The 14,251-nt window shown below is 38.8% G+C and overlaps 1 protein-coding gene across 1 annotated transcript in view; it reads left to right on the top strand.

Moving 5' to 3' along the window:
• Nucleotides 1–14,251, top strand: part of nbas (NBAS subunit of NRZ tethering complex) — a 122,699-nt gene that overhangs the window by 6,298 nt on the left and 102,150 nt on the right. The window contains exons 8-19 of the mRNA XM_042332778.1: nt 152–250; nt 704–842; nt 3,644–3,709; nt 4,516–4,644; nt 4,931–4,994; nt 5,583–5,776; nt 6,875–7,132; nt 8,303–8,428; nt 9,117–9,268; nt 10,514–10,651; nt 12,358–12,436; nt 13,517–13,621. Coding sequence (XP_042188712.1) covers nt 152–250; nt 704–842; nt 3,644–3,709; nt 4,516–4,644; nt 4,931–4,994; nt 5,583–5,776; nt 6,875–7,132; nt 8,303–8,428; nt 9,117–9,268; nt 10,514–10,651; nt 12,358–12,436; nt 13,517–13,621 — 1,549 coding nt within the window. The remainder of the gene's footprint in view (nt 1–151; nt 251–703; nt 843–3,643; nt 3,710–4,515; nt 4,645–4,930; nt 4,995–5,582; nt 5,777–6,874; nt 7,133–8,302; nt 8,429–9,116; nt 9,269–10,513; nt 10,652–12,357; nt 12,437–13,516; nt 13,622–14,251) is intronic.

The following is a 14,251-nucleotide window of genomic DNA, read 5'->3' as shown; positions in this document are numbered from 1 at the left end:
TTGCTGTATTTTTGTGTGGAAATGGGTGGAAGTTAACTCCTCCTAAAGCTTGCAAAAGCTAACAGTTCATTGGAAAAAATCTGTTACTTAATTCAATATTATGATTCTTATGTTAATACTTAAGTGTTTATTAAAAAAATTTCTCTTCTAGTGTTGGCACTCACCAGAGTTACCAGGAAAGTCACAATTTCAACTTCAACAGCTATTATTCTCATGGTGTCACTTCAGCTATTTATCATCCCGACCACAGGTGAAAAATGGTCAATTTTAATTCTTTGCAACCATGTTTTTTAAAAAGCAGCAGTCGGGGTCAAGGGCCCCTCTTTAACTGTCTGTTGAACACGTTGGGCTGTGCAGGAAATGTTTAATGTTCTAAAAATGTTTGTTTAGTATGATTTAGTAATTTTAATATCTACAATATGACCAAATAAATTGAAATTTTATCCATAATTACCTTTTAATGATGTTGAATTCAGTTCATTAAACACTTGATAAAGAATTCAGGAAACTTGAGAGGTAATTTTGAAGTTTGCATTGATTAAAACATTCAATTTGGTCTGGGATGCAGATTTAAAAGTCTGTTTTAAAATTTACGATTAAGCTAGGGGTAACCACGGTATAATTAAAAAGCATTCGACTTTTCTCATGTGTAAAAGAGAAACTCATTAATGCTGCATTAAGATTCAAATTTGTGATCACGCAGGCTACTGTTGGTAGGAGGCTGTGAAACCAGTGAAGAAGGAGTCGCTAAAGCAACCAGCTGTGGTATAACTGCTTGGAGAGTTCTGTCTGGAGCACCATATTACAAGCAAGTCACTGATTATGAGGATGATGTTGCTGCTGTAAGTAGCGAATTTGGTGTTTTTCCCACTGCCTGGACAATTGTTGAGTGTAGCTCCAAGATTAAATGGACATTATATTTTAATTTCCAATACAATTCATAAATGCCGATTAGATGGTGTGCTACACTGTTGCAAGGGCTGCTAGTTCTGTGCATGTGTCACAAATGCAGTTTGTTCCTTCCAGGTTACACAGAGTTACATAGAGCATAGATACAGCATGGAAACAGGCCATTCAAGTCCCAACAAGTTTGCGTCAGTGTTTATACTCCACACAAGCCCCACCCCTCCTAGAGTGCTCATGAATTGAGCTGTGCTTTTATCTAAATGTACCTTGAAGTAGACGAGACACAGTAACTATCTGGAATTTGCAATATCCCAATTATGGATAATCTTGCGTGTCTCAGAAGCCAAATAAGGTTGATGGCAAATAAAGACACTTTAAAAAATAAAACACACTTTAAAACACACTTGCTGGAAAATAAGGAGGGCTCATGTGGTCAGCACTGATGCAGATGCAAACATATGATAAGAGGAGACTGTTGAGTGTGGCTAGGATAGAGTGGAAATGGAAGCTTTTAGAGTGAATATTGAGTTGGGGGCGGGATGGAGAAGAAATTATAAAAATCATTATCATATGCCACATTTTTACTCCCTATGCCTCTACGACTGCCTTGCGGCCTCTCCTACTTTTACAGACATGAAACATGAAGGTCGGCACTGAAGTTTGGACAGATAGTGTGGAGGGGTTGGGGTAGAGAATATTAGCTGCTGTTTTCTAGTTTGATCAGTCTTAACAATGCTTCCCAATTCAAAGTCTTATTTCTAAACTTCTAACTTTAATTACTGCTGATATGACCACCAAATATCAAAAATGTATTTACTCTCTGTAATACTTGTAACCCTACTTTTTACTCCTGATAATATTTAGCTCCAGAATTTCAGAAACCAAGGTGTCAAAAATGGTTTACTTTGAAGTCAGCAGCTTGACTCGCACACAGTACGTTCGTTGGGTGGGATTGATGATGACACTCTGTTCTATTATTCTCTTCTCCATCACCAACCGGCTCTTCTGCCCACCCTCTTCTGCTCGATCATCCTCTCTACTTTCATCACCACCACTATAACCCACATGAAACGGACCACCTGCTCCCTCAACCCCATCCCTACCCCTCTCCTTACCTCCTAGCTCCACCTCCTTGCCCCCCAACTCACAGACATCAATAACCTCTCCCTGTCCACTGGCACCATTCCCACCCCTTTAAAAATGGCCGTCATCGCTCTTATCCTTAAAATACCCTCCCAGGACCCATCCCTGCTCTCAAATTATCACCCCATCTCCAACCTGCTTGTTGCTTCCCAGCTTCACTCCTTCCTCTCCCGCCACTCCCTTCATGAACCTCTCTAATCGAGTTTCGTTGCCACCCACAGCACAGACTTCTTTGGTTAAGGTGACAAATGACATTTTGTCCATCTGCGACCAGTGCTCCCTCTGCCTCCTCGTCCTCCTTGATCTCTCTGCTGCCTTTGATACTGTTGACCGTCAGATCCTCCTCCACCACCTCTCCTCTCACCTCAACCTTCATGGTTCTGTCCTTGAATAGTTCAGATCCTACCTCTCACACCCTCTCCACGTCATCTCCACAATCACTAACCTCCAGGTTTCTCAGGGCTCTGTCCTTGGTCCCCTCCTTCAATATTGAAATGCTCCCTCTTGGTGACATCATCCATAGACATGGGGTCAATTTCCACATGGGATTAACACCCACTCTATCTCTCCACCTCCACCCTCGATTCCAGGATCACTGCTGTCCTGACAGAATGTTTGTCAGACATCAAGTCCTGAATGCAAGTTAACTTTCTACAGTTGAAAACAAGACCGAGACTCTCCTGATTGGCTCCTGTCAACTCCTCCACACCTCAGGCGCTGACAGCATCACCATCCAAGGATGCACACTCCACCTCATTGAGCCAATCTGGAACCTTGGCATCTTGTTTGACCCTCAACTGTCCTTTCTACCCCACATCTGTGCCATGACCCACCCTGCCTTCCTCCACTCCACAACATCGACAAGCTCCGCCACTGCCTCAGCCCTCATGCTGCCCAAACGCTAATCCATGTGCATTCATCACATCTTGGCTTGACTACACCAATTCCTTGCTTGTTGGCCTCCCCAACTCTCCCCTCCACATCCAGAACTCTGCAGCCTGTGTCCTCTCTGGCACCAGGCTTGATGACCCCATCACCCACCACCCTCACTCGGCTCCAATGGCTCCCCATTTCCCAGAGGATAGAGTTCAGAATCCTTGTCCTCGCCTTCAAGGCCCATATCAACCTGTCTACTTCCTCCGCTCAGCAGGCTGTGGCTTGCTCCACCTCCTCCGCCCAGCCTGCTCCAACTTTGGCGGCTGGGCTTTCAGCCTTTCTGCCCTCCCCCTATGGAACTCCATCCAACATTCGCTTCGCTCTCTCCCTTGTCTCCTCCTCTTTGACCAAGCCTTCGGCCGCCCTCTCTGCCCTCGACCCTCCCTGATCCCGAGCTCAGGTCCAAATCCCTGAGTGTCCAACGCTTTGGAACATCCTCCCAACGTGAAAGGCGCTATGCAAATATAATTTGTATTGTATATTTGCAGTTGTCCCAGTTACTGATTGGGGCGGGCGTTTCTCTTTAAAACATCATCAACTTTTCTTGCATATTGTAAATATTGAAATTTGTGCATTGGTCGCATCTGTCCAAAATAAACCATAGGATTGTTATTTAATTTTTAATTACTAATCTTTGCTTCTTGTGGTTTATTTTCAGTCACAGAGAAGAGGATTGTTGAGGATGTTTAATTTTCGAATATTTGATAGACAGGGATCTGAGCAGGTACTAGTAATTAATGTGAAACGTAATGCTTCATTGCATGTTCTGACTAATATTATTGTGCGTGGTTTGGGGAGAAAATGCTTTGAAAGTAGCAAATATGTAATGTTATACCATAAATGTTTTAAAACTTTTTTTGCTTGGGAAAACTGAAAATCTATTTTTCAGTACTAAAATTAATCCCTTTCTAATGTAGCAGAGTATTTTGGAGATTTGTTTTGCAATTTTTTGTGCAATTTTATTATAATTGATTTCTGAGGAACTTGAAACAATGTGTTGTAACACTTGCCGTATTGAGAATGTGCGAGTAAAATATAAATAGAAGATTAATATGAACAAGTGTCTTAATAATAAATCAATTTCATTTGATATATCGCATGTCTCAAAACACTTCACAGAGTTTTCTGTGACTTGCAGTGATGGAGTATTTTTGTGTGAATGTGACAGCAAATCTGTACACTGTAATGTCCCACAAACAGCCATAAAGTGAATGGCTTAATTTTTATTTCTGGGGATTGTTATCCAAGACATTTGAAGAATTTCCTGCTCTATTTGAAAAGTGCCATGAGATCCTTAATGTCCACTTGAACAGGCAGATGGGTCTTTGGTTAACATCTCATCTAAAGGACAGCTCTTCTAACAATTCAACACTCCCCCTATATCTCATTTTTGTGTTGCATTCTATGAGGTTAAAGTCTCAATGGAGAAATTAAATCCACTACCTTCTGATTCAGAAGCGAGAATGCTACCACCTGAGCCAGGCTGACACCGTATTTGTAATGTAGCATTGTTCACACTTTGTTTTGCAGGACGGGGTTTTCAAGATGACCTTATCTCCTGATGGAAAACTCCTGGTTGTAATCCATTTCTCAGGTCAATTGACCTTATGGGAAATTCCTTCCTTGAAACAACAGAAAGAATGGAGGCAAGATCTACAGGTAATAATTTTCCATTATTTTTCATGCAGAAAAGGTGTTTAATTTTATGCATTTCAGATTTGTTTCAGTTTACGCAAAGGAGTTACAGGAGAAATAGCTTAAATAAGTTAATATTTTTATTAGTTGTGCAACTGTACAGCTAATTAATTCATCAAAACACAATTCTGTGTTTTTGGTACCGCTTAACATCAGGTCTGAAATGTGTATGAATGTAAAATCTATTCACCACAAAAAAAGTGTGTTTTTTTTTGGAACTTATAATCATAATGTTTGAATCATTTTCCAGCCTGGATTTGATGCCATCAACCCTGAGTGGATAAAATCATTAGAGAAAAGAAAGAAAGTCAAAGGTATGAAACTTTTTGAATAATGGTCACCACAATTTCAGGCAAGAATAGTCTATTGATCCTAACCAATTTCTAGCATGGTTTCTTTGATTGTTACAAAAATGAACTAGACAAGATATTGAAAATTAGAACACTTTAGGGTTATTAGATAATGTGATAGATCCATCGGAAAAATGCGTCAATGGGTAGGCTAGATCATTATCTACTTCTACACATTTCTGTCATCTTGTTCCCCCCAAAAAACTTGTTTATTCTCAGTGGTGTTTCATCTTTTTCCGATTATTCTTGAATGTTGCATACATTAGATAAAGCAATCTTAAATACTTCTGGTGAATTCCCCTTCAGTCTTCTGTGTTTGAGATAAATATTACAGGGCTGACAATCTATCTGTTAAATTCTCAAATTAAGATAATTTGATACACCACAATTCAGTGCTCCGAATGTCAGTCTGCATTATAAGATCAAATCTTGATCCAGGGACTTGAATCCACTCTTTTGCTTTTTAATCTGTTTCATGCAACATTTTTTTAATTTGCTTGGTTTAGAAATCTCATTGAAACATTAACTTTAATTAAAATGTTGTCCTTTTAGACAAATCATCGTTTTATGCTCTCATTGATGTGAACTGGTGGGCTGATAATGCAATAATTCTGGCTCGCTGTTCTGGTGCTCTGACTGTGTCATCTGTGAGGACATTAAAAAACTTGCTTGGCCAATCCTGTGAGTGGTTTGAACCATCCCCGCAAGTCACTGCTACCCATGATGGAGGATTTCTGAGTTTAGAGGTAAAGATTGTAGAACTAACTGCTTGTAATAGATGGTAAGCAATGTTTATACTGTTCTCAGTGGAGCCTGTCTTTCGACAAATTTTCACTTTGTTTTCTTCTATTTTCTCTTTGGTATCATTCTTCATTTTATGGTTTCTAATACTCTTGGACGTTAATGGTGCCTTTCATGTGGGATGGTGTCTCGGAACACTTTGATTTGGTGAGGTCAGATGCTGGGAGGGGGATAAGGGCATCATGGTCTGCCATTCTCAAGCGCTCTGGAAGGCTACCCTGGTGAGGAGCAAAATATTGTTGTTGTGAGGGGGAGGTGAACATAATGCAAATTTAGTAATAAGGTAACTAACTATGTTAAATTTTCAGATTGTATGGATACATTCAAGAGGATGCTAGACCTTGAGGGAGAGGGGAATAGAAGGGTATGGGAGGAAGGAGTGGGTGAAGACTCGTGTGGAGTATAATCGCTGGCACATGGGCTGAATGGCATGTTTCCGTGCTGTACATTCTTTCTAAATATTTTTAAGGTCTATTGCCCTTACCATTGAATTTCAACATGTCAAATTATTCCTTCCATAATGATAATTAAAAAATGATGTAAAATAAGTACATTGGTGACTAATAGCTGAACCTGATTTATGCAGACTCATGCACCACATTTCTGCATCTCTGTCTTGGGTAAACACTCCAGTATGAAAGATGATGAAAATGTAAATTCCAAGATTGGATGCTAAGTAGTCTGATGATGAGTAAAACACTTTCTATCATTATTTATTATTGGAGGTATGAAAACTGATCCTAAATAAGCTATTGGCAATAATGAAAATTATGTAGAGTTTATGAATTCATGGAACTGGATATTCTTCCCACTGTTAATCGGGAATAAGCAAGAGAGTAGGGTTAGATTAGATGGTCTCACGTGGAGTAAATAGTCAGTGCTCATCCAAAAGCATGAAGTTAAGTGTTCCATAAATAATAGCCGTGCCAACTGAATCAGGTGGCTTCAAAAGCTTGAGTGGACCAAAATGTCATTTTTATATTATAGAGGTGATAGTTAGAAACTGTAAATGATACCTTCATTTTTCTTCCTGATGTTCCCAGTGTGAAGTGAAGCTGGCTCACAAGAGGCATCGTCTGGAAAATAATGCATTAGATGATGAGGAGGGAGAGGACGACTCTGACTCGGATGAAGAATCTTCTGCCAAGGCCAAATATTTTGGTTATATCAAGCAGGGCCTTTACTATGTGACAGAAATGGAGCGGTTTGCTCCTCCTCGGAAACGTGCCCGGACAATCACCAAAACCTATAGGCTTGTTAGTCTGAGGTCCACTACTCCAGAAGAGCTCTATCAAAGAAAGGTTTGTGGGAATTTGTATTAAAAAAAGTGAACAGTTATTTTAACTGTATGTGTTCGTTGTAGTTTTAGATACCCTGGGAAGAGTTCAGTCATTTTAGTTATTGTATTGCCTTCTTTATCCTGCAATTTGTATCCCCAATATTATGAGCCAGAAAACAAAAGATTTATATATTTAGGATTTATATCAGAGATGTTGGGTTAAATCATTGGTTAGGCTGTAACTGGAATACTGCATTCAGTTTTGGGCACCTCACTTTAATAATAATAATAATAATAATCCTTGCATTTGATATAGCGCTTTTCACGTCGGAAGGACGTCCCAAAGCGCTTCACAGAACACACTGTAAAGTGAATTGACTGTAAATTTATGGGCGAACGCGGCAGCCAATTGCGCACGCAATGTCCCACAAACAGTCGTAGATTGAAAATGCCAATTTTATTATTGTTTTTTGTTTTGGAGGGATTATTATTAGGCGTGTGGAGTAAGGAAACTTGCCCAAGGTTTCGCCCTGACTGGAATTGAACTCCGGTCTCTCGCTTGCAAAGCGAGTGCTCTAACCCCTGAGCTACAGGACTCCACTTTAAGAAGAATGTTAAGGCTTTGGAGAGAATGCAGAGGAAGTTTACAAGAATGATACCGGGGAGGAGAGGCTACACTTGTGAGGAGTGATTGGAAAAGTTGGGTTTGTTTTCATTGAAGCAGAGAAGGTTGAGTGGGAACCTGATTGAGATTATGAAGAGTTTTGACAGGGTAAATAGGGAGAAGCTATTTCCATTGATACAGGAGTCTGTGATATGGGAACATAGTTATGATAATCAAGAGGGAAAGGATAGATTTGTTTCACTCAGTGTTGTTGGAATGTTGCCACCTCACCTCATTAAGGAGGCAGACGCCATTGTGGGTTTCAAGAGGAAAATAGACGGGTATATAAAAGAGATTCCAAGGAGTATGAGGCAAGACAGTGGGATTGTGCTCGTGCAGACTTGATGGGCCGAGGAAAGTTTAGCCCACAGGAGTTGAAAAGACGCAAATGTACTGTAAAACATTTATTTTTAAAATGTGAGAAAATGGACAAAATTTGTATAATTTCTTCATTTTATATTTGCCTAATCTTCCTGCTAGAACATGATTTTGAATGTATTTTGAAATAGTCACAATCCTTTTTTTCAGATTGACAATGAAGAATATGGTGAAGCACTGGTTCTTGCTCAGACCTATGATCTGGACAGTGATCTTGTTTATCAAAGGCAATGGAGAAAATCACTTGTTAATATTGCTTCCATTCAGGACTACCTGGTATATTTTTCATGAATATTATTTGATGCTTTCTGTTTTGTTTTGGAAGCCTGAAAACCAGAAAAGAGGTCATTTGACCTAACAAGGCACCCTTCTTGAAACGGCATATTTCCTATTTCTGTCTATATCACTTCTTTCTCCAAATCCCTTCGTTTTGTGACTCATTTATGCTACACTACTAGGCAACATCAGAGTTCTCATCTCCACCTATAAGTGCCTTCATGCCCTAGCGCCTCCTTATTTTCTCTGATCTCCTCTTGCCCAACTCTTTTGTTCGCTTTAACTTAACTAACTCGGACTTGCTGCACATTCCTAACCTATCTGCGTGACCATTAGTATCCAAGCTTTTCAATTCTATGGCCCTAATCTTTGGAACTTCCTCCCTCAACTCCTCCGTCTTGCCCCCTCTCCCCATTGATTCTCAAGTCCCACCTTAAAACCCATCTCTTTGACCACGCATATAGTCACCACCGTTCGCCATCTCCTTGGCTCATTTTCTGTCCCTGCCACTATAAAATGCTGTTATGTTAAAAGATGTTATTCTGCATGCAGCATTCTGTTTAAATGCAAGTTATTGTTAACAAATTTTGTACGTCTGTATGAGGTGGGCCTCCAGTCGATTCTATGCTTTGCAGAGCCAGTTGATTAGTCAGACATCTGCTTACTGTTTGTACTTGTCTTTTCTCAGAGCAAAATTAAGAAGCGTTCATGGGTCTTGCACGAGTGTCTGGAAAGAGTGCCAGAAAATGTTGATGCAGCCAGGGAGCTGCTTCAGTATGGATTAAAAGGGACTGACCTGGAAGCACTTATATCTATAGGAAAGGGAGAAGATGAAGGCAGGTTGGTAATTCAAATTTCCTCACTACTGAAAAGTGCTAATTGTATTTTACTTACCATATAATTCTCTTCTGTTTTTTAAAATCAGTAAATGAGCATGACTGCTGCTTCTTAAAATGAGCAAAGTGTTCATTCTATTGCAGGCACAGGGAAATTTCCATGTGTAAGTGTCTTACAATGTCTGGTTTGGATATTCATAAACAGAGTGAAGGATTTATGTTCTACTGATTTGGTAGTAGACCAGTAGTAATAAAACAAATAAATATGAGTAAACAAATATGTCAAAATAGTGTGAGGCAGCAATAAACAATGCAAACAGGATTTTTGGACCATATTGCTAAATCAGTTGAGGTTAGATTCCCAACATCACAATGGGATGTATAACACTCTGGTTAGGCTGTGTCTGGAGTACAATTCTGGTTTCTGCGACGTAAAGAGGAGTGCCCAAGCCCTAGAGGCAGTGCAGAGGAGAACAACGAGGATGATCCCAATGTTAGAGGAATGGGCTATAAGCAACAAATAGATAAGGTAGGGCTCCTCAGTCTTGAAAGAAGACTCAGAAGGGACCTCACAGAGGTATAAAACATTTCAAATTGGATTGAAAAAGTAAACCCAGAATAATATTTTATGATCCACCAAGTCAGTAGAACAAGAAGACATAGGTTTAGACTTGCAAAGGGCAATTTCAGGACTAGTTCTATTTTCTCAGAGGGTAATTTACAATTGGAACGTGTTGCCAGGAAGGATGGCCTGAACCGACCACCCTCGTTTAAAAAGTCTTATGGAAAAATGTCATCATATCAATAGTTTTGAGACTTTAAACAAGACATATTTTAGGATCCATGTAAAATGATTTTCTTCAAAGAGACGTCATATCAAAAGTAAACTCCGGGCGTTCATAGTGTATAACTCTGTTTATACAGTTAAATTTTCACCAATAAATTGTGGTATTACTCCATACATAATTATAATTTAAGGTTTAGGGATATTAAAATTTGGCAGCTGCATTTCAGTCTATTACTACAGTATCAAGCATTACACGTAAAGTTTACTAGAACCCAATGAAAACATGAGAGCAATAACTTTACAATACATAATAAAATCTGTTACTGAACCAGAACATTATTTCTGCACTAGTAAGAAGAATTGTTGCTGTTCATTATACAAGTATGGTTTATAATCTGATGTATAATAGGATCTGAAAGAGTATTCAGTTCATTAGAGAATTATTAATTTTCATGTTAACAGATTCATTTTGCCTGGAGATATAGACATTGATGAGCTTCCATATGAGGATTACATGTCTCCCATTGAAGAGATGGAGAGGAAAAAGGAAAGAGAGACTGCAAAGCGATGGGAGCTGCTTAAATTGGTGGATTTTTCCATGTAAATAAATGTTTTTTTTGGTCGGCATGCTAATATTGGGGCTTTCATAGTTTAAATGTTTTGTGTTTGAGAGTAAATCAATATTGAGTTTATTTTAATTCATAACTTGACTATACTTCATAGCCCAGCAGGAATAGGAAATTAACTATGTGGATAATCTGAAATACAAACCCAATACACTGTGCCACAACTATTAAGATCTTGTTAGCTGCATGAGTTCACTTGATAACTGTTCCAAAGGGATGATACACTTTCCTGTATTTTGTTTGTAAATGGCTTTTGAATGGTTTCCCCAGAAAAGCATCATGTTTTATTCCTTTTTGCGCAGTAACAATGTGTGGAAAAAGCACCTTAATTGTCTTGTATGTACTATTTTTAGTAGCATTTACAGGTAAAGATAAGTAACTAATCACCCAACGGTTACACTACTCTCAATCTCAAAATATTATGAGATGTATCAACACGTGCACAGAAATAATTATCTTGATTTATATAATTAACCAACAAAAATAAGTGCATAATCTGTACACCTGTAATTCCCTTTGTGCACATGGTTTACCCAGTTTTACAATGTTATCCCTGTATATAACTGATTTACAGAGCCAAGGCTTGGTTTTTGCCAAACTGCACCTAATATTCTCAGAAATTTGGTGAGCAGGATGTATCCCTCCAGGTAGATTGCACATTCCATTCCAAAATATGGAAAGCTATGCGGATTTAGCTAGTTAAATCTAGGAGTACCCCAACACACACTGGAGTCCCCAAGCCTTGGCCCTTGCCAACCTGAGCCTAATACTTTCCAGAATTAGGTAAGCAGGATTCGTCCCTCCAGGGAGAGAGTGCGTATTCCATTCCAACAATTTATTTTTCGGTTTTCCATATGTAGGTGGGATGCCTGAAATTCTTAGTTTGGTTTGGATACTCTTAAGGATGGTGATGGATCTCTGCATGTATAAGACACTCAGCTGACCAAAAAAATTCAGCATAATGGTGGATTTCTTCCCATCTGACCAAAAAAAATATTTACAGAACTCACAATTGACCACAATAATAATAATAATCCTTGCATTTGATATAGCGCTTTTCACGTCGAGAGGACGTCCCAAAGCGCTTCACAGAACACACTGTAAAGTGAATTGACTGTATATTTGTGGGCGAACGCGGCAGCCAACTGCGCACAGCAATGTCCCACAAACAGTCGTAGATTGAATATGACCAATTTATTATTGTTTTTGGTTTTGGAGGGATTATTATTAGGCGTGTGGAGTAAGGAAACTTGCCCAAGGTTTCGCCCTGCCTGGAAATGAACTCAGGTCTCTCACTTGCAAAGCGAGTGCTCTAACCACTGAGCTACAGGACTCCACAATATCCTATTAGCACAAAACAACTTGCATTTTTAGAATCATTTTCATGTAAAAACATCTTGAAGTGCATCATAGGTAATTATTTTCAGTTGGTTGATCAAAGTGCTTCAGATAAATTGGTTATTCACCTCACGATTGGTTGTGAGCCTTTGCTGTGTGCAAATTGGCTGCTATGTGTACCTACGCAATCACTGCACTTTACGGTAAATGCCTGTGAAACTCTTGAGACATTTCTGCAATATAGGCATAATATCAAATTTGAAGATTTTTGTTTTTAAATAGTACAGGTAATTAATAAATTGTATTTTCTGGATAGCCAGTGAATGTTTGTTCTTTTTGTAGGCTGACACTGGAACAGAAGGAGCTCTGTCGCTGTAGACTGAAATTACTAACCTATCTAGATCACCTAGCAACGTATGAGGTATGAAAATCCATCCATTTTCATTTAAACATTTCTCTTTATAAAGCTCTTATTTTTGATTTTGCAATCTAAAGCCTGGCTTATTAACAGGTGTTGGGGGGCAGATCAAAGGTCAAGATTCTTCCCACTCGGCTTCTATTAATTCTGCAAGCCAACTGCCTAATGGATAGAGTGGGCCTAGCTGGACAAGCAGTTAGACGATTGCAAGACATTGCTTTAAAAACAATTAGATTTTAACTGGTTAAACTCCAGCAGCACCCTGACACATTCTGTAGTCCCCAAGTCTTGACTTTTGGCAACCTGTGCCTAAAATGCACAGTCAATCTACTTTGCAGTATATTCTGTGAAGCACTTTGAGGTGTCTTGATGAAGTTATAAGGCATTATATCAAATGCAAGGATTATTATTAATATTATTGAATTAAGTAAGCAGGATGGATCCCTCCAGAGAGAGCATGCATTTCAATTCATTTCCATCTTTAGGTGGCAAACATGGAACTTATAAAATTGCTTTGGATAGTCTTAAGCATGTTGATGGGTTTCCACATGTCAGACCCCCAGCTGACCAAACAAAATATGACTTCCCAAATACAATTGCAAAATCACCTGGAGTGGGAAGGAGAGATCCAATTTTAAGAGCAGGATCTTATACTAACAACCAATAATTCTATATTCAAAACAGTATCTATGTATATAAGTATAGCATAAAGCAGATAATAACTGATTCATTAACTACTTGAATGAAAATGAAAGATGTCCAGGATTCAAACAGGATTGAAACAGAAAGGAAAAGTTTATATTTTTATGTGACGTATCCTGTCGTGTGTTTTGAATGCAAACATTTTGTGATTTAGTGTTTCATATTGTTGATTTATTAATGAGGGAAGCTATAAGTCAATGCATGTCTTAGTGGGCACCAGGGTATGTTTGGGTGACAGAAAAAAATGACTATTGCTCTGAATTTACTACTGATCGAACGTACTGATGTGTGAGGTTAATCTAAAAGTAACTACATCTCAGTTCTATATGCCTCAAATCTAATACGCCATCACTATGATTTATGTTTTTTCCCTGTTTACAGGAAATTCTCGGTGGACCTCATGCTGCAGAGCAAAGATATGATTCAGAATTCTTCAAGAAATTTAGAAGTCAGAACATTGTAATGTCAGCAAGAACTTATGCCAGGGTAAGATGTACTTTCAATTGCCAATCCTGGTAACATTTATTTTGCTCATGGCAAATTAGCATTTCCACCCCTCATCCCAGATGGAAAACAGCACATTTGTCTCAGTTTGATGGGTATGTGTTTGCACATTTCTGTTCATCTTTTCTATGCAATTTGAAGCTTTGAAAAATGAAAGGTTGGTAGACACATGGCATATAAGGTTATAGCCTGTAACAAGTCTTGAAACCGTTTTTTGTATTTTGATTTGACGTTCTTGATCTGGCCCAGTTCCATTTTCTCTACTTCTGTCCCCTGGGTTATTTTTCCCTTTTCCCCCTCTCACTGCTTAACTACATTTTGAAGGCTTTAGACAGAAAAGGCTTTGTTATAGCTGTAAGCTGAATGAGAATGTAAATAGAAAAGCATCCAATAAATTGATAACCCAGATTGTGCAGCCTCCTTCTGTGCTGTAAATTTCTATAATTCACCTTAGCTATCAATTACACTTTGGGAGTCATTCTTTTTCACATAAATCCATCAACTTACTGCACATCTCGCTAATGTTCATTTACTGCAATTAAAATGTAATTTCTACATTAAGATATGTAACATAATTCAATCTGTCTGGTAGCGACCAGCTTCAGAAGGTAC

Source organism: Callorhinchus milii, unplaced genomic scaffold (genome assembly GCF_018977255.1).
Source record: "Callorhinchus milii isolate IMCB2004 unplaced genomic scaffold, IMCB_Cmil_1.0 Scaffold3, whole genome shotgun sequence".
Taxonomy (NCBI): Eukaryota; Metazoa; Chordata; class Chondrichthyes; order Chimaeriformes; family Callorhinchidae; genus Callorhinchus; species Callorhinchus milii.
This window is presented reverse-complemented; position numbering and strand designations above follow the sequence as displayed.